This window comes from Lepidochelys olivacea (genome assembly GCF_965140295.1).
Source record: "Lepidochelys olivacea isolate rLepOli2 genome assembly, chromosome: 14".
Classification (NCBI taxonomy): domain Eukaryota; kingdom Metazoa; phylum Chordata; order Testudines; family Cheloniidae; genus Lepidochelys; species Lepidochelys olivacea.
In genome coordinates this window covers 42906148-42926784 of record NC_140424.1, presented here as the reverse complement: position 1 = coordinate 42926784, position 20637 = coordinate 42906148, and the positions used below count along the sequence as shown (strand labels likewise).

The window sequence follows — 20637 nt, the reverse complement described above, 5'->3', positions numbered from 1 at the left end:
GAAATTCAGGTCCTGTCTGGGCTGGCAGATTAAGGTGAAGGGAGAACTAGTGAAATGACATCACAAGTAGAGCTGGGAGACATTTTTCCACTGAATAGTTTATTTGCCAAAAAATGCAGTTTTGGAAGGAACAAGACTATTCACAAACTGGTGTTGAATTCACTGAATAGTTTCAGCCAAAATAATAATAAATAATAATAATAATAATACTAAAAAATTTCAGGCTAGATTCACAAAGGGACATCTAGACATGGCTGTGCTATTTTAGGACCGTTTTCTGTCAGCAACATAATCCATTCCCAGGAAAGAGCTCATCATACCTTATAAACAGATATGAGTAAGGCAAATATATTGCAGACCAAGGTTACACAGGTCAGACACCTTCAAGAACCTAAAGAGCTGCAGAGAAGGCACCTAACTCAAGCAGCAACAATCTGCCCTCTGGAATTTGGCATAATTAGCATTTGTGTAATTAGCAGCCTGGACATTCCAGCACTACACGTTGTTGCACTGCAGTTTCTTTATAAAAGACACGTAAGAATATTTTACATGAAAAAGTGCCTTAAAGAAATCTGTCCCTGAAGTGCAGCCTGCGGATGTGAAAATTGGCAGTCAGTGAACAGGGGCAGCACAAAAGTTGGGCAGGGAGGGGAAAGAGGAGCCTCCTGGAGAGGGGGGCAAGCGTGTCAAGCTGGTTCTAGGCCCGTGCCACATTTTCACCAAACGAGGCTCCCAGGCACAAATTCAGAGGCTGGGTTTGCATGACGACACCCACACTCCATATCTCACAGGGCAGCACAGCTGCATGGCTGGCTGTAAACAACAAAGGCGGACAGAGCTCGGAAGTGCCACCACCCCATGGAACCCGACCACCTGGGCCCAAGGCCCAAGACATTCTATGGCATCCAAGGGGTTGCAGGGATGGCTGTCTGCAGGAAGGTTATCCTAATGATTAGGTTACCCTAATTTGTCACAGTTTGGGGACACAATAAGGAGCCATGAGAACCATGTCCCAGTCTGAAGGGTGCAAACCCCGAGATGGCAAGAAATTATTAAAGGCACCAGGGATCAATTGGAGCTAATGGGATGAATTGTGCAAGGGAGAAATTTTCCGACTGGTGCTGAGGAGACTATCCCCAGCAATAAGGGAGGCTGAGAATCTGGGATATTGCAACCTCCTGCCCTGCAATCTGTTTGGGGACCATTGTGTTAAAATGTATGAGTGGCTTCTCTCTGCTTGTGGTCTACTCCATGGGGGAAGGCGACCACAGCTCCTCGGGAACTACACACAGTACAGGTTGATTAAGCTGAGTCACTAAACAACTCCAGAGAGGTACCACCCTGTGACAGCATGTACTTCCGTAGTCACACTCTACACCCTATTGTAATAATCTTTATAGAAAATACACCTTGTAAGGCATCACTTGAAAACTAATAACTTGCTGGTCAATAATATCATGGTGAAATGGACATAGTAACATTATATGTAAAGTTATAAATTTCCCCAAATGATGTTGTTGGCACACATTCAAACGGACAGAGCCCCAATTAGGCAGCATTGGTCAAGCAGGTCTGAAACAAAGGAGTGTCTTCCCCTCAGTTTACTTCTAAGTTGTAAGACAGCGAGAGGAGGAAGACAGGAGACAGGGAAAATCTGCATTTCAGGAAACAGGTGAGAAGAAACAGCACAGAATTTTTCACCACCAGACATGTCGCCTTTGGTTCACGAGTCCCCTCCCACTACACGCTCCTCTTCCTTCGTAGGGGTATCAGATTTACTGCAGATCCATTTTCTTGATGTGCTGCAGCTGGAGCTGATGACTCTGAGGTCTTCATCCAGGTACGCACAGTTGACTCCACCTTGTATTTCAAATCTGTAACCCAGAGACAATTGGAGCTAGAATCAGTGTGTGCCAGGCACAGACCGGGGGAGACACCCCAGGTCAGGGAGAGGAGCTGATGAACTTACAGACCCTCCGGATCCCCCCTTCCTGCACCAGGCCCCGCTCCCGGCAGGAGGGGAAGTTAAAGCAGCCAGTGGGACATTTCCATCACCTCTGACCCAACACAAAGGAAAAAGACTCACCGATGGTCAAACGCAGTCCCGTTGGCCCATTTCCAGATCTGGCCCGCGTCCTTCCAGAGGCCGATCCAGTGGTCCAGTTTGCCTTTGTAGGGCAGCAGGGAACCCTTACAAATGCAATATAAGCAAACAGCTGTGTTAGACCCTGACTCTGTGCTGCTCCAACACCTCACAGAGCCCTGGGCAGTAGGGGATTTCTATAGGCCTCTTCCATTGTTATTGGGTGAAGGGATCAGATAAGTATTAACCCTTCACCCTCCCCCGTCCTCTTTTTTGGGGCTGCTGTGGCATCCACTGGGTGAAGCAGGAATTGAGCTGCAAGGTCACTGTTCACCCAGCAGCCCCTTCTCAGAGCACAGCAAGGCCAGGAGGGGGAGGGCAGACAGACCCCTGCCACCAGGGCAGGGCACTTGAGGGATGCAGGCACAGAGCCGGTCTCACCTTCAGAGGGATTCCCCCACCTCACCCATGAGGGAACCCTGGGGCTGAGCTGGGGAGGCAGTTTTTCACCCCCTCCAGGCCCCAGACAGCCCATTGGCCGGGACCTGACTGAGGTGGCCCTGTCCTGCACAGCAGGAGTCTCCCACCTGGGGCTCTGAGCAGATGCAAAGTTGGGGAAGTTGGAGCCCCAAGTCCAGCCAGGATTCAACTGCCAGAACCGCACTGACTCTGGCCGCCCAGCCTGGGAGGCACCCGGGCTCCCCTCTGCCCTACAGGGGCTGAGCCCAGCCTGACTCCAGCCCTATCTGTGGTGCCGATGATCGCTGGGCTTGGCACAACACATCTGTGCTTCTCACCAGCTCTTGCAGACTCTCAATCCCAGCCAGGGAGGCAGCGTGCGATGAGCAGAAGCTCTGGCTGTAGGTCCAGTTCCCTTCGGCCTTAGAAAAATAGAAGTATTTCCCTCGGTTCCTGAACCAGCCGTCCGGGCACTGGGAGGCAGCAGCGGGGCCAGGAGGAGGCTGCTTAGATTTTTCCACTAAAAAAGAGAGAGAGGGAGAACCCAGGGTGAGAGACCGTCCCTTTTCTCATCTCTCTGTGGAGAACAAGCAGGAACAGCAACACAGGAACGGCCAGACTGGATCAGACTAGTGGGGCTGACGACTGATCTCTGAGAGCCACCAGCACCAGCTGCTTCAGAGGGAGGGCAATGCACCCCCTAGTGGGCAGTGGTGGGATAGCCGGCCCCAGGGAACATTTCCCCCAAATGCCCTCAGAGGCTGGCTAGACCCCAAAGCGGGAAGATTTATATTCCTATTCGTACCCTGATTCGGCGAGAGAATAGCCTGCCAAGAAGGGTAGGAGGACACTTCTGTCTGCCAGTGGCTGGCTCCTGGCCTGAAGCAGGCGGGTTTGTGCCCCTTCCACACTGAACCCTCTCCAGTATGACTGTGGATGGTCCCATTATCCACATCAAGGTCCAGTCCTTTGATGAATCCAGCTGAGCTCTGGGCCTCAGTTACATCCTGCGGCAGCGAGTTACCCTGAGCCTGAGGCTGCCAGTTATGTATTTAATGCATCAGGATTCAGAGAAAGAAGTTTAAGAGTGGTGCGATAATTCAATCAATTCCACAGAATGGCCACACCAAGCCCCATTCAGCTTTACCTGGACTCCTCAGCCCAAGTCCCATTGCCCCTGCACCCAGAACACCCTCAATGAGTTCCTGTGCATCCAGCTCCCCCCCACAACCCCAGGCCCCCACCCTCAGACTGACCCACACAGAATCCTTTCATCCCAAACCTGGATCCCCCACATTAGGCCGCTCCACACTGGAATCTTGTCAGGATGAGCCTTCTGTCCCCACCTGGTGCACCTGACACAGAGAGGCAGGGCCCTGGCCCTCAGGGTGTTTCTGGGGCAGGCCAGCCGGGCCATGCGCTGTGTCAGGGTCAGATGCAGCCTCGTCATTCAGTCCCTGTCCTGGGAGGTAGGGGGCTGCAGGGATCTCCCACCTCCATGCAGCCAGTGGCCTGGGCTCTCCACGGCCAGGCTGGAGCCTCCACATTTATTGACAAATAAAATCTGCAGAATTTTAAAATATCGTGTGCAGAATTTTTCATTTGTTGACACAGAATTCCCTCAGGAGGACAAGCAGCAGGGAGAGGGTCACACAAAACCACTTTTAAGCCCCTCCCTGAAATTTAACCCTTTTGCTGCAAAGAAAGTTACCTACAAGTAATCACTGGAAACGTTTAAAGTTCCTGAGTTGGGGGAAGGGCTTTGACTCCGATTTGTGCAGCTACAAAAGGTGTGAACACATCTATGGAGCTTGGCAGCTCAGTCCAGGAGGCAGTGCAGGGTGAATACTGAGCATGTCATTTCAGCTACTAGTTTTGTGGGAACAGGTACAACAGGCAGAGGCACAAGCAGAGAGGCTGCCAGACCTGCTGGGCTCTGCCAATGCCACCTTGAAGACAAGGGGCACTCAGATCCATTCAGTTCTGACAGCCTCTCTGAGCGGGTTTCCTTCCTCACCCATCTCACGTATCAAAGCATCAGATACCCTGGAGTCTGCAGCCTGACCCCAGAGCTCACTACACTGGAGTGGAACATGGGAGCAGTGAGCGCCCCTTCTAATAACCCCGGCAAGCCGCACTTGGACCCTGCTCCCAACTGCTAGATCCTCCTGCACCCCACTTATCCCCTGCAGGAACGTGTAGGGCTGCACATTACCAAAAGGCTCACACTGCAGGGAACTATTCTGTAATTGCACACACTGTCCCTGGGGAGCCCTCCCTTTGGAGATTGCTGACCCATGGGGTAAAATTCTCAACAACAGGGATGGGGCTTCCCCCCACAGCAATATAGCTCCCAGGGATGCTGTTACCCCTGTCAGCCCTGCTGTGGGACAACCAGGCGGAGGGAGGCAAAATGGCCAGATTAGTAACCTCAAATCACCAAACTGCAGACAAGTTACCCTGCTCAGTGAAGATCAGACAGGGGATTCCTGTCAGTCCATAAATTCAAATGCGTGTAAGGGAGAGTCCCTGGGTACAAAAGGGAGCAACAGAGCGGGCTGGAAGCCAGAAAAGAGCAAGTGTCTCGTGTTCACTGCCCTGGATGACTGGGACTCAGGAAATCCCGATACAATTCCCAGCTGAGCCCGACTCCCTGGCTGACCCAGGGCGAGTCACTTCGGCCTGGATCCACAAAGGGACTTCAGCATTTGACGTCCAGCCTTGCAACGCCAAACTTTTATTAGCCTAGGAAATCACTGGAAGAACAATGCGATCTACAAGGCCTGAGCTGGGTGCCTGGGTGCCCCACGCGATGAACAGGGAGGGAGGGGCGTCTAAGTACAGGATCCACAAGAGCTAGGATGCCAGACAGGGGCTGCCCAAACCAGCCAGTAGAACACAGTGATCAGGGTTGTGCCCCATGCCCTGCCCCTCTCAAAGCTCAGCCCCCAAGCCCTGTCTGCAGGGAGGGGCCCAGCCCTGCTAACAACCTGCAGTGGGAAATCCCCCTCCTGGAGTCAGGTACCCACGTCACTTCTTGTGATAGTGAGCTCACCAGGTGTCACATCCCCTGAAAATAGCTGGGGACAGAGGGTGGGGAGAAGAGATGACATCCTTGATAACCTTTAACTTGTAGGGTTCTTGCCCCCGATGTGGGAGACCCTGCTTCAGTCCCCCTCTCCCTGAGGAGCAGGGATTGGAGAACAGGAAGTTCCCACCTCTCAGGTGGGTGCCCTAAGCACTAGATTATAGAGGGATTCTAACTCTCTGGCACAATTAATATTTAAGTATTCAATCAAAGTGGAACAACTTCAACAGGAAATATTGAGAACACCCCTCCCCCCGCCCCACCTCAGACTGCCCACAGCTCAGTGGCTGGGCTCTCACCTGGGAGGTGGGAGACCCCTGCTCAGATCCCGTCTCCCCTCACACAGAGGGGACTGGAACCGGGATCTGACATCGGAGGTGAGGGCCCTAACCACTGGGGCAGGGTTAAGGTGGGAGGGTCCTTGCCCCGCACCTGTTTCACAGAGGCAGGCAGCCTAAGCACACCTGCCCAATCCCACCCCACAGGTAAGACAGGCCTTGGGTGTCGAGGGCCAAGCAGCAGCTCAGGGAACTTCTACAGCAAAAGCACCATCCCCAGGTAAGCCAGGTAGGCACCCCCAGGGTTCAGTGGCAGCCGGGCAGGGGGTTGGCAGATCACAGGGGTGCCTGAAACTGGGACTTCGGTGCCTTAGCACCCTGTGGAACCAGCCCCGGTGCCTTGGCTCCCACGCCACCGAATGGGGACAAGGACACATCCCTGCCTCACAGGGGCTGTGAGGAGAAATCCATCAATGTTATGATGCTCTCAGTGACGGACACCATAAAAGAACCTAGAGAGAATCCTGTCTGACCTGACTGCTAAAGCAGTGAGGCGAGGAGGAGAACACACAGAGTTGTGAGCCACTAAGGATAACAAACTCCCCCACACTCAGAAACTGAACCATCAGAGAGAACCACACTCAGAGACTGAACTTACCTCCCAAAGCTGCTGCTAAAGCAATGGTGATTACCACCAAGACCACGACTATGGCAATGAATACAGCTCGACCTTCAGATAAAGCCGCTTTCCTCAAGTTGCCGTAAACTGGATCATCTGGAAGATAAAAACCCGTTAATGCTCCTGGGGCTACGGAAACCAGAATTGTTTGCCATCAGGCTCTGATCTGACACACACCAGGTATTTATTTTGATTTCTAAAATGGTTCTGTCCCAGCTCTGGACACAAATATTAACTCGAACTCCCATCCAGACTGTGAAGGAGAACATCGCTCCTGCAAACACCACTATGTGGTTAATTAACCAATTAATCCCCAGAAAGGACCATGCAGAATTCAGAGGGATTCAGAGGAGGTTGGAGGATGATCAAGGGCCTGGAGAAACTACCACAAGAGATTGACAAGCCTGGAATGGTTTTGCCATGGAGAGGAGGTAAATGAGAGGGACCAGGATAAACTGTCTATGCAATACAGATGGGACAGAAGGTAGCTGGGAGCTTTTGTTGGTAAAGGTGTGGGCAGTCCCTGCACACCCGCGTGTGGCCTGGTGTGGCACTGTGGGTGCATCCCACAATTTCCCTTGATTGGCAGCAGTAGGTTTGCGTTAACAGCCCAGGGCAAAGAGATGCCAATACTAATTAAGAAAATAGCACTTCCCTTTTCAATAAGGCTTCAGGACAGGGTCAATTACAACAAACAGTTCATACGGCGCTCACCTCAGGACCCTGCGTCATGGATCCCAGAGTTAATCTGTGAAACCAAGTCTCATGAGGTTGGTCTCCTAGAGCCTGAGAGAAACAACCACTGCTGCAGCCTGCCTAGCTTCTATTCCCCTCTCTCCTTCAGCTCCCTCTTTCTCTTTATAAAGCACAGGCCTATGGCGGGGGCACGGCTGCCTTGATTACACCCCAGGCTGTCCCAGCTGTAGCCTCCTGCCTGTCCCTTAACGGGGTAGTTCACTCCTTCCCAGTGATCTCTTTTCATAACACAAGAACAAGGGGACATTCAATGAGATTAAAAAGGTGGGAAAGGAACTATTTTTTCCAAGCAACATATAATTAGACTGTGGAGCCTGCAGGGGTGTAATCAGGAAGGACAAAACACAATTGGAGTTGCAGCTAGCAAGGGATGTGAAGGGTAACAAGAAGGGTTTCTACAGGTATGTTAGCAACAAGAAGAAGGTCAGGGAAAGTGTGGGACCCTTACTGAATGGGGGAGGCAACATAGTGACAGATGATGTGGAAAAATCTGAAGTACTCAATACTTTTTTTGCCTCAGCCTTTTTTTTTTTTGAAGCAGAAAAGGTCAGCTCCCAGACTGCTGCACCAGGCAACACAGTATGGGGAGGTGTAGCGGGGCAGTCACCCTGCTCCCGCCCTGAAAGGGTTAAAGGCCAGCCCTTAGAGAGCACTGGGGCTGAGAGCCAATCATGAGCGGGCTGGAGGCAGCCAATCAGGACCCGGCTGGGCCAGTATAAGAAGGGCTAAGGGAGGAGCTGGGTCAGTCTTACTCCAGCCTTGGAGGACCAGACCAGAGGAAGGGTAAGAAGTGCTAGGGAGCTCCAGCCTGGCAACTCCCCAGACCGAGGCCTTGTTAAAGGCCAAAGCAGGTACTGGGGCTGCAGAGGTACAGGCAGAGGCAGCTGGTCCAAACCCCTTGCCAATGATGGCCATTACAGACTGCAGTTTGCCCCAGAGAACTGGGGCTAGATGACAACTGGCAGTAGCCACTGAGGCAAGGTAGGTATAGAGGGTTGGGGGTTCCCCTGGGAGGAGAGACCCAGAGTGTGGGGGTACTGCTGGGGGTAGAACCCCAAGGTAAGGGGCACCAGGGTCCAGGAGAGACCCGGGGCCTGAGGCAGGCAAGACACCAGCCAGCAGGGGGCACTCCAAGTGCTAGAAAAGAGCTAATTCCTGAGGCAACCAGCAGGAGGTGCCACTGCGGTGAGTCGTTGATCTGCTACAGGAGGAGGTGAGCAGCCTTCAGTGGTGAAAGAATGGGTTAAGAACTATTTAGAAAAGCTGGACATGCACAAGTTCATGGGTCCTGATCTAATGCATCCAAGGGTGCTGAGGGAATTGGCTGGTGTGATTGCAGAGCCATTGGCTATTATCTTTGAAAACTCATGGCGATCAGGAGAGGTCCTAGACGATTGGAAAAAGGCAAATATAGTGCCCATATTTTAAAAAGGGAAGAAAGAGAACCCAGGGAACTACAGACTGGTCAGCCTCCCTTCAGTCCCCGGCAAAATCATGAAGCAGGTCCTAAAGTAATCCATTTTGAAGCACTTTCAGGAGAGGAAGGTGTTCAGGAACAGTCAACATGGATTCACCAAGGGCAAGTCGTGCCTGACCAACCTGATTGCCTTCTATGATGAGATAACTGGCCTGTGGATATGGGGAAAGCGGTGGATGTGATATATCTTGACTTTAGCAAAGCTTTTGATACGGTCTCCCACAGTATTCTTGCCAGCAAGTTAAAGTATGGATTGGATGAATGGACTATGAGGTGGACAGAAAGCTGGCTAGACTGTCAGGCTCAATGGGCAGTGATCAATGGCTTGATGTCTAGTTGACTACTGGTATCAAGCAGAGTGCCCCAGGGGTCAGTCCTGGGGCTGGTTTTGTTCAACATCTTTATTAATGATCTGGGTGATGGGATGAATTGCACCCTCAGCAAGTTTGCAGATGACACTAAGCTGGTGGGAGAGGTGGATATGCTGGAGGGTAGGGATGGGTTCCAGAGTGACTTAGACAAATTGGAGGATTGGGCCAAAAGAAATCTGCGGTTCAACAAGGACAAGGGCAGAGTCCTGCACTTACGATGGAAGAAGCCTATGCACAGCTACAGGCTGGGGACCGACTGGCTAAGCAGCAGTTTTGCAGAAAAGGACCTCAGGATTACAGTGGACAAGAAGCTGGATATGAGTCAGCAGTGTGCCCTTGTTGCCAAGAAGGCCAACGGCATATTGGGCTGTATTAGTAGGAGCATGGCCAGCAGATCAAGAGAAGTGATTATTCTCCTCTATTTGGCACTGGTGAGGCCACACCTCGAATAATGCGTCCAGTTTTGGTCCCCCCACTACAGAAAGGATGTGGACAAATTGGAGAGAGCCCAACGGAGGGCAACAAAAATGGTTAGGGAGCTGGAGTACATGACTTACAAGGAGAGGTTGAGAGAACTGGGATTATTTAGTCTGCAGAAGAGAAGAGTCAGGGGGGAACTTGATAGCAGCCTTCAACTACCAGAAGGGGGGTTCCAAAGAAGATGGAGCGAGGCTGTTCTCTGTGATGGCAGATGACAGAACAAGGAACAATGGTCTCAAGTTGCAGTGGGCGAGGTCTCGGTTGGATATTAGGAAACACTATTTCACTAGGAGGGTGGTGAAGCACTGGAGGGTTACCTAGGGAGGCGGTGGAATCTCCATCCTTAGAGATTTTTAAAGTCCGGCTTGACAAAGCCCTGGCTGGGATGATTTAGTTGGTGTTGGTCCTGCTTTGAGCAGGGGATTGGACTAGAACCTCCTGAGGTCTCTTCCAATCTGAAAATTCTATGATTCTAACTCACTGCCACAGGAAATTGAGAACAAGAATTTAGGAAAGTTAAAAAAGAGATTAACCATTTATATGGATAAAAAGAATAGCCAGAGAATTGCCATAATTAATAACCAAAGGTTGGCAGGAAATTTGGAAGAGAGCCTATGTACCACGGAGAGTAAATCCACAAAACCCCTGTGGGAGTTCAGTCTTAGCAAATCCTCTTCCCTAGTGCCCAGAGCCACATCTGAGGGCACAGTAAGTGCACTGGCAAAACACAAGTGAATGTGCTGTGGCCACAGGCAGCTACACCTGTTCCTTGCCCTGCAAAGAGGCAGGGCTCTGCGTGTGTTAGGAGTGTGCACACCTCAGCCTGCCTGCTGCTCACACACGGAAGGGAGGATCTGACCCTTTCAAACAAACGGAAGGAAAGGGCAGTGACAGGACGTATCCACGGAGATGTGAGCCAAAAGGGATAGACCATGTTGTCATAAATATAAAAGGAAGGGTAACCACCTTTCTGTATACAGTGCTAGAAAATCCCTCCTGGCCAGAGGCAAAATCCTTGCACCTGTAAAGGGTTAAGGAGCTAAGGTAACCTCGCTGGCACCTGACCCAAAATGGCCAATGAGGAGACAAGATTCTTTCAAATCTGGAGCCCAGGGGGAACAATGGGTTTGGTCTGTCTGTGTGATGCTTTTGCCAGGAACAGATCAGGAATGCAGCCTCACAACTCCTGTTAAGTTAGTAAGTAAGCTAGCTAGAAATGCATTAGATTTCCTTTTGTTTAATGGCTGGTAAAATAAGCTGTGCTGGAGGGAATGTAGATTCCTGGTTTTGTGTCTTTTTGTAACTTAAGGTTTTGCCTAGAGGGATTCTCTATGTTTTGAATCTGATTACCCTGTAAGGTATTTACCATCCTGATTTTACAGAGGTGATTCTCTTACCTTTTCTTTAATTAAAATTCTTCTTTTAGGAACCTGATTGCTTTTTCATTGTTCTTAAGATCCAAGGGTTTGGGTCTGTGTTCACCTGTACCAATTGGTGAGGATTCTTATCAAGCCTTCCCAAGCCCTACACCCCCTTTCCTGGGGGGGATATTTTGGGGGAAGACGTCTCCAAGTGGGCTCTTTCCCTGTTCTTTAAAACACTTGGTGGTGGCAGCATACGGTTCAAGGACAAGGCAAAGATTGTACGTTGGAAGTTTTTAACCTAAGCTGGTAAGAATAAGCTTAGGGGGTCTTTCATGCAGGTCCCCACATCTGTACCCGAGAGTTCAGAGTGGGGTAGGAACCTTGACAACATGTGCCGTCCTAAAAATGCACGTGTAACAACAACCACACGAGAGAGCAGCGGCAGGAAACAAGCGGAGTCCATTGAAGGAATACAGCCCCTGCCGCACCGGGGTGGGATGGGGGGGCAGTTACACCCACCACTGAAAGTCAGCATCTCTCTTCAGCCTGTTGCTAGGCAGGAAAACTCCAGTTACCTGGTTTTCCTCTGCTCTTCAAGTCTCTGGAGCCGTTAAGAGGCTGCTCAGAGGGATCTGCTTCCTCTCCCTCCCTCATCTCTCCTCTCAGTGAGGCAGTGGTGGGTGCTAGACTCTCATCAACTTGGACCCCTCTCACCAGCAGCAAGAACCAGCTTCATGCAGCCGTGGCAGAGTCAGCTACACAATCCTCCACGGCTTTGGCTCCCCTCCCGGCTGACCTAGAACCTGAAATGACACAGTCAGGACAACACAAGGGTCAGTGGGTTTGTTTATGGCGTCCCATTCCCCCATCCCTCAGAACAAACCCCAGAGGTAAGAACAGCGTAGTAACCAATACCCTCCGGTGTCATCAAGCCCCTCACTGAAGATTTCCCATTTCCTCTCATCCTTCCCCCTCCAAATTCAGCAGGGGAGGGACGCACTGAGGCTGGATGGGGGTGCAGACAGGGATGTGCACACTCCAGACATAAAAGGCAAGTGTGCACAATACAGAACTGTGTGTAGTGCCTCCCCCTACACTGGCAACTCTAGGGAGGTGGAGGGGAAGGAGTTTGGGAGGGGCACAGACACAGGACTCAGCCTCCCCAACCCCGAGATTGCCTAAAAATCAGTGGTTTAAAATTTGGTGTTTTTATTTAAATACTTTTTTTAAATAACCCCCAACTTAAAATTAAACTTTTTTTTTTATTATAACAACCTATGTTAAGGCCTAAATTTACTATAATCCAATTAAAATAATTTACATTTAATTAAAAAGAATACTATTCCAGCAGAACACGTTTGCTGATGAAGTCTTGAAGAAAGTCAAGCCGCTGAGCGGGTGCCAGTCACTGGCTACGCACTGGTGATAGTTTGTTAAAGCAGCTTTGGACAGCAGCAGCCTCTAATGCAGGTACAGAGAGTATTCTCTTCTTTTCAGTTTATTCAAAGAAACCGATTGGGAGTTGAAAAAGCAGCAAAGCTTGTTTTGCCCTTCTAATCTATGGATGAAAACAAGGTGAGCTCTATAGCCATGGTTCTCAACCTGCGGCCCAATCAGCACGCAGCTACAGCCCATGAGACTTCAGCAGGGCCATACACTGGATGCAGCCCACAATGGTAAATAGGTTGAGGACCACTGCTCAAAAGTCTTAACGAAGGTGGCGTGGGAGCCACAAAGGACTCAAGCACTGCATCACAGCTCCTAGCTTTTAGGTGGCTAGAAAATCCAAGGAACACCATTGTGATCCACGAAGCTGACTGAGGCACACATGTGCTTATAACATCAACGGGGAGCCAGCATGGTAGGTGGAAACAACGAGGGGTCCTCTGGCACCTTAAAGACTAACCCATTTATTTGGGCAAAAGCTTTCATGGGCTGGAGCCCACTTCCTCTGATGATAAATTTATCATAGGACTGGAAGGGACCTCGAGAGGTCATCTAGTCCAGTCCCCTGCACTCATGGCAGGACCAAGCACCTAGAGTGACCATCCCTGACAGGTGTTTGTCTAACCTGCCCTTAAAAATCTCCAATGATGGAGATTCCACAATCTCCCTAGGCAATTTATTCCAGTGCTTAACCACCTGACAGGAAGTTTTTCCTAATGTCCAACCTAAACCTCCCTTGCTGCAGTTTGAGCCCATTGCTTCTTGTCCTATCATCAAAGGTTAAGGAGAATAATGTTTCTCCTTCCTCCTTGTAACAACCTTTCAGGTACTTGAAGATTGTTATGTCCCCTCTCAGTCTTCTCTTCTCCAGACTAAACACACCCACTCCTTTCAATCTTCCCTGATAGGTCATGTTTTCTAGACCTGTAATCATTTTTGTTGCTCTTCACTGGACTTTCTCCAATTTGTCCCCATCTTTCCTGAAATGTGGTGCCCAGAACTGGACACAATACTCCAGTTTGAGGCCTAATCAGCGCAGAGTAGAGTGGGAGAATTACTTCTTGTGTCTTGCTTACAACACTCCTGCTAATATATCCCAGAATGATGTTCCCTTTTTTCCCCAACAGTTGATACATATTTAGATTGTGGTCCACAACGAGCCCTAATCCCTTTCTGCGGTCTACAGCCTGGTGACCACAAAAGCCAAAGATGCCACTATAACTTCTTCTTTCTGGTGGTGGCTCAATGCTAGTTAGGGTGCGTGCTCGGCACGTACACAACTGCTGGAAGGTTTTCCCTAGAGACTACCTGTCAGGCTGGCAGTGGAGCCCCTTGGAGCAGTGCCAGGATGGTGCCCTATATATATGACCCTGCCGGCCCAACCCCCCCTTTAGTTCCTTCTTGCCGGCTACTCCGACATTGAGGAAGGGGGTGGGTATGGAATAGATATGAGCAACACATCTCGAAGAACAACAGTTACAAAAAGGTGAGCAACCGACTTTTGTTCGAGTGGTTGTGTAACCCACACACCTTCTGGGTGCGGTGTGTTGTCCCATGTAGTGGCGCAAGCTCATGCGGTAGACGCTCATGCACTAAGCTCCAGAGGTCCCCAGTTCGATCCTGCCCAACGACGACCCCGCATGAGCTAAAAGCCATCTGGCTCTTACCTAAGGCTGTAGAGCAGAATTATAGAATATCAGGGTTGGAAGGGACCTCAGGAGGTCATCTAGTCCAACCCCCTGCTCAAAGCAGGACCAATCCCCAACTAAATCATCCCACCCAGGGCTTTGTCAAGCCTGACCTTAAAAACTTCTAAGGAAGGAGATTCCACCACCTCCCTAGGTAATGCAGTCCAGTGTTTCACCACCCTCCTAGTGAAAGTTTTTCCTAATATCCAACCTAAACCTCCCCCGTAACAACTTGAGACCATTACTCCTTGTTCTGTCATCTGCTACCACTGAGAACAGTCTAGATCCATCCTCTTTGGAACCCACTTTCAGGTAGTTGAAAAGCAGCTATCAAATCCCCCCTCATTCTTCTCTTCTGCAGACTAAACAATCCCATTTCCCTCAGCCTCTCCTCATTTGACCTCTCTCTGTAAGTGGTCTCAGTGTCATTACATGGGACAGTACACCACACCCAGAAGGTGTGTGGCTTACAGTTGCTCATATCAATTCCAGTTAGGTGAATCCTAAGCCCTACCTCAGAAGTGGGGTCAGAGACAATGTGTCACTGACTGAAGAACTACTGTTTCGAACGCAACGTCACCCCTAGCTTAATGGACATGGCGCAGTGCGACGTGAAGGTGTGAACAGAGGACCACGTCGCCGCCCTGCAGATTTCCCGAAGCGGAACATGAGCCAGGAATGCAGCTGAAGAGGTGGGGGAACTTCCATCCGATCACAGCAAGCACGGATGCAAGCTGTCATCCAGGAGGAAATGCACTGTGAGTAAACTGGCCTTGCATGCGTTCGGCTATAGCCACAAACAGTTGCGTTGACTTTCCAAATGGCCTCATAGGCTCTATATAGAAGACAAGGGCTCTTCTATTTGTATTATTACCTACGATCCCTGGTCATCACCAGGATACAGGACTTTTAAGTCAGGGGTTCTCAACCTTTTTCTTTCAGAGGCCCCCAGAACACACTGTGAAAACCTCCAAGGCCTACCTGTGCCACAAAAACTCCTTTTTTCTGCATATAAAAGCCAGGGCCAGCATTAGGGGTAGCAAACAACATAATTGCCCGGGGTCCCATGCCACAGGGGCCCCCATGAAACTAAGTTGCCCAGGCTTCGGCTTCAGCCCCAAGTGGCGAGGCTCGGGGCCTCAGGGTTCAGCCCCATGGGGTGGAGCTTCGGCTCCCTGCCCTGGGCCCCCAGCAAATTTAATGCCGGCCCTGCTTGGCAGCCCCATGAAACCTGCTTGGGGGCCCCGGACCCCTGGTTGAGAAGCACTGTTTTAAGTCATCAGATTTAAATGCAAAACTTGTTTTGATAACCCTTTTTTCTTACCTCGCCATACGACTGTCAGGCATCCAGTTTCCCACCAGAACTCCTGGTGGAAAAGGGACCCTGGCAGCTGGGGTGGGCAGCACCGACCAGACCGATAAAAGTCCGGGTGCCCCTCAGCAGGGGGTCGGAGCTAGAGCAGGCTCCGGACCTGCAGAGGGCTGGGTGGGGGGGCCGGGCAGCAGCTGGGACCCTGGACCCAACCCCACCGGACTGTGTGGGGCTGCGGAGGGGACCCGAGCCCGTCGTGCAGGCGGTGGGGGGGGCTGTTTGCACCTGGTTCCGCACACCCAGGGCTACAGCCCCAGGTGCTGCTCCCACCCTCCGAGCTCCCGGGGGCTGCTCCCCTCCCGCACCAGGGGCCGCTGCTGCTCTGGAAATCCCGGGGGCCCCCCACAGAGCGCGTCTCCTCCTTCCCCCCCGCTCACTGCCGCCGTGTGTGTGTGTGGGGGGGGGGGAATGGCCGCCAGCTGCTGCAGCCTCCCATTCCCCCGTCTCCGGCCGGGCCCTGCTGCACCCCCCAACCGGGGAACCGGCACCTGCGGCCCATGCCCCGGCCCCTGCCCCGCGGCTCCCAGCAGCAGGCGGGGCTGGGGGGGGGGCACCAAAAGCCCGAGCCAGAGGTTCCGTGGGGGGGGGGGGTGTCCGCAGCCCTGGACTCAGCTCGGGGACACGCGCCACCCTCACCTGCGAGCCAAAGCCTGGCGGAGCTCGGCGCGGCGCAAACACCTGCGGGATCAGCCCCGAGACGGCGACCCCGCCCCGCGGGCGCGACGTGGGGCCTATCAGCGCTCGCAGCAAGGACCCCGTGCCCTGCTGGGATCCGGGAAGTGCTGACGGATTCCGCCCCCCAGCCAAAGAGGGGCGGGGGGGGGGGGTCTCTGCGGGAAGGGGGCAGGTGGGAAAACACAACCCCAGCTCGGCGTAGGAGAGAAGGGGTGTCAATTCGCTGTGGGGGCTCAAGAAAGACCTTGGGGGGGTCACTGAGCAGATGTTTTTAGAGAACTTGCCACCGTGGACGTGTGGCACCTTAGAGACCAACCAATTTATTTGAGCATCAGCTTTCGCGAGCTACAGCTCGCTCCGTGGGATGCATAAAAGTGGAAAATGCAGTGAGGATGTTTTTATGCACGCAGACCATGAAAAAAATGGGTGTTTATCACTTCAAAAGGTTTTCTCTCCTGCTGGCAATAGCTTATCTAAAGTGATCCCTCCCCTTACAATGTGTATGATAAACATGGCTGCTACTCTGAAACTTGCCACTGTGTGCAGCGCCATTTAAAAAAAAAAAAAACCTAACCGTCAGGGTGGGAGTGTCAATGAACTAGGGGTCACCCAATGAAACAAATGGGCAGCAGGTTTAAAACAAACAAAAGGAAGTTTTTCTTCACCCAAGGCACAGTCAATCTGTGGAACTCCTTGCCAGAGGATGTTGTGAAGGCCATGACTTTAACAGGGTTCAAAAAAGAACTAGATAAGTACCTGGAGGACAGGTCCATCACTGGCTATTAGCCAGGATGGGCAGGAATAGTGTCCCTGGCCTCTGTTTGCCTGAAGCTGGGAATGGGCAACAGGGGATGGATCGCTGGATGATTCCCTGTTCTGTTCATTCCCTTTGGGGCACCTGGCATTGGTGAGACAGGACACTGGGCTAGATGGACCTTTGGTCTGACCCAGTCTGGCTGCTCTTATGTTCTTATGGAGTCCAGGAAGACCACAAGGGGCTTCAAACCTACTATTGCTTTTACATGGGAGACACCCAGACCCTCGGATGGGGATGGGGCTGTTTCCCTTGTGTTTATTTTCATGTTTATGAATGTTGTGGATGCTGTTGTGTGTATGGCACATGTAAAGGACTTGGAACTTGGTCCTGCCATGAGCGCAGGGGACTGGACTCGATGACCTCTCGAGGTCCCTTCCAGTAATTATATCTTTCTAGGAACTTTCCAGAAGGGACAGGCTCTGAGGAACTTTCACAACACAGAACCTTTTATAAGGGCTGCGCGCCCGTCAGCAGTTGCTGTCCGTTAGCGAGGCAGCCAGTAACGGACTATTTGTGCCAGCTTCAGGAGGTTTCCTTCACCACAGAGCATCCTCACCTGGGACTGACTGACTTGTCGTGTGTGACCTAGTGAACTTACCATCTGTTCCTGTGCTCCTGATCTCCTGTCCCTGGCAATCGCTGGAGGCAGTGGTAGGTCCAGGATCCACCAAGCCCAGTCGCAGACGACCGCTTCTGTGTCCATCATCATCCCGTGGGTCCGTTGGGACCTTGGTTCGTTGAGGACCTGCAAGTACAAACTTTTGGTTATTGCCAAGGGCTGTTTGGGGACCTGGCTTCAGGCCCACTGTTGGGGCAAACCACTGAGTTATTTACTGTTTTTATTTTCCTTTCCCCTTTGCATTCCCTGGTATTGTTAAGTTCTCTAAATAAGCCCTGTTTGTTTTGGAAGATATTTCCTTGTTAAGTCTTCTGTTTACCTGGTGGACTGAGGGAGGTTATTCCCCAGACAATAGATGCTGGTAGCCAGTCAAAGAACCTGGCCCTGTTACAAAACATCTGGGTAACAATGGGGGCCAAAAGTTCCTTTTCAAAAACGCCTTTCCCCATTACAAGATTGATACTCAGAGCATGAACGCCTCCATCTGCCCTAATGCTCCCCAACTTCACAAAGACCCTGACACAAGTCAGCCAACCAGCCCCCAAACTCTGAACACCTTACTCTAAGCAGAGCTTTTACCCAGAAAAGAAAGACGTGCCAGAGACACCATGAAGACCACTAGGGGCTTAGCTATTGATTGTACATGGAAGGTGCCTCAACACCACAGTGAAGAGCGTCAATATAGAACAGTAAAGTGAGACAGGCAGTTCTCCTTCTGGGTTAGGAACTGAGACAAAGGAAAACACTCTTATTTACATGGTGTAGGCCAGGGGTCTCAAACTCAATTTACCTTGGGACCAGTGCCAGTCCTCAAATCCCCCCAACGGAGCCAATAATAACCCGCCCCCCCAAAAAAAACTCCACCCCCCACCTGCCTAAGGCTCTGGGAGGGAGTTTGGGTGCTGGGTGCAGGCTCTGGGCTGGGGCAGGGGGAGGGGTGCAGGCTCTGGGAAGGAGTTTGTGGATGGGAGGGGATGTGTGGGAAGAGGGTGCAGGCTCTGGGAGGGGGTTGGGGGGGGGTGCGTCGCTTACGTGGGGCACCAAGGCGGGGCGGGCTGGGGGGCCTCCATGTACTGCTGCCCCCAGGCACCGCCCCTGCAGCTTCCCATTGGCTGCAGGGGCGCTTCGGGCGGGGGCAGCGTTCGGAGGGACAGCCCTCCACTCCCCACCACGGGGCCGCAGGGAGGAGCCGGCAGACAGGTGGAGCGAGCAGGCAGATGCCACTTTGCTCCACTGCGCTGCCAGGGCCCTGGGCCATTTTAAATCACCTGGGGGGTGGGAGCGCCCGGGGGCAGTAGGTGGGGCCAAGGGAGAGACCTGGCCCCAAAACTGCTGGAGCCCCGTGGGCCACACTGGGGAGGTTCGCGGGCCGCAGATGGCCCGCAGGCTGCGAGTTTTAGACCCCTGGTGTAGGCCATAGGGCTAGGCAGTGGTGACTGGTGCTCCGGGGAGGCATGGGGAGCGATGCTGGAAAAGGGGAGGGGCCAGCGGGGGCCACGATGGGGGGGCCAGCAGGGGCCATCGCCGCCTCTGCCCCCCCCCTTCCCCACACACACATCTCCCCTGCGGCTTGTTACATCCTTGGGGGCAACAGTTTTAGGAAGAAATCACTGGAGACACAGAGAGCTGTAAACCTTGAAAGCAGCCATTTATTGCCACACACTGAACTAACCAAAAACCAGCCAAAACTGGCTGGGCTATCCCCTAATGATCTAACTCGGTTGCCATAGCAACAACAAGGGTCTATTACCACGACAACCAAATGCACAACATATTCCTGCCCCCCTTAATAAGAACATCCCCTAAATAAAACAGACACTAAACTAGAGAAGGAGGGTAGACTGCCTCCGTTCCCGGCTAAACCCTGGAGATTATTTTGCCCCGTAACCATGGGTTCACCCTAGCTAAAGATCCAGCCATTGAGGAGGCCTTCTGTCTCTCGGTGGATTACGGCAGACTTCTGGTGTTGTTGCTCCCAAAAGTGTCTTGGGCGCAGGCCTGACAATGGGCTCAGGGTTCCTAGGGCGAATGGGTGAGGATGTGGTATCAGCTCGTTCTGGGCAGGGCGGTATCTCAGCCACCAGCAGTAATGGAGGGGGACAGTCAGGATCAGGTGACTCTTGATTCGGTGTCTTGCCAGAAGCGGTGAAGTCAGGCAACTCAGCTGAAGATGTCCTGAGGACTGGCATGACCTGGCAGCAGCTGATCTACACGTCGCCGCCAGGTGAGATCCTCTGCAGCCCGGACTGTGTCAGAAACAGGCCCTGTTTGAGCGATGACAGTGGCAGGGACCCATTTAGCTCCAGAAGTATAATTCCGAGCCCAAACTGGCTGTCCCAGGCTACAGGTTCGGTCTTTTGCTCTGGGTGCACGCCTGGTAACTTGATCTTGCTGCTGACTTTGCACAGTTTGTCGGGGTTCAGAAGGTTTCAGCAGATCAAGGCAAGTGCACAGCTGTCGTCCCATCATTAGAAAGCCTGGGACGTGGTGTATCCCATTTGCCTTCATAAAATTTTGCAAATCCTGAGAGACAAACTGCGGTCTGTTGTCACTCACAAGTTGTTCTGGCAGACCGAAACGACTAAAGAGTCCCCGTAGTTTTTGGATAGTACTCTCTGCAGTAGTGGACTGCATTATAGAGACTTCTGGCCATTTAGAATGGGCATCTACCACCACCAAGAACATGCTTCCTTCAAGGGAGCCAGCGAAGTCAATGTGAATACTTTGCCATGGGTTTTCAGGCCAGTCCCATGGGTGTAGGGGTGCCACTGGGGTGCATTCCTCACACCCTGACATGACATACAAGCTCTTGCCTTTTCTTCAATAGCACTGTCCAATCGAGGCCACCAAAAATAGCTTTGTGCAATTTCCTTCATGTGCACTATTCCACAGTAACCGGAATGTAGCTATTCTAACATCTGTGATCTCAGTGGTGGTGGGATAATGACATGTCTCCCCCACAACAAACCAGTTTGGATTGATAAC

At 51.9% G+C, this 20637-nt stretch overlaps 1 protein-coding gene across 1 annotated transcript; it reads right to left on the bottom strand.

The window, feature by feature from the left end:
• Nucleotides 1-78: 78 nt before the first annotated feature.
• On the bottom strand, nt 79-16312 carry LOC311530764 (C-type lectin domain family 2 member D-like). Its single transcript, XM_084647645.1, has 6 exons — nt 16178-16312; nt 11611-11838; nt 6567-6683; nt 2881-3062; nt 2087-2190; nt 79-1874 (listed from the first exon to the last, which is right to left on the bottom strand). The coding sequence occupies exons 2-6, from the start codon at nt 11687-11689 to the stop codon at nt 1724-1726; spliced, it is 633 nt and encodes a 210-aa protein (XP_084503771.1). The 5' UTR covers nt 11690-11838; nt 16178-16312; the 3' UTR covers nt 79-1723.
• Between the last annotated feature and the right edge of the window lie 4325 nt (nt 16313-20637).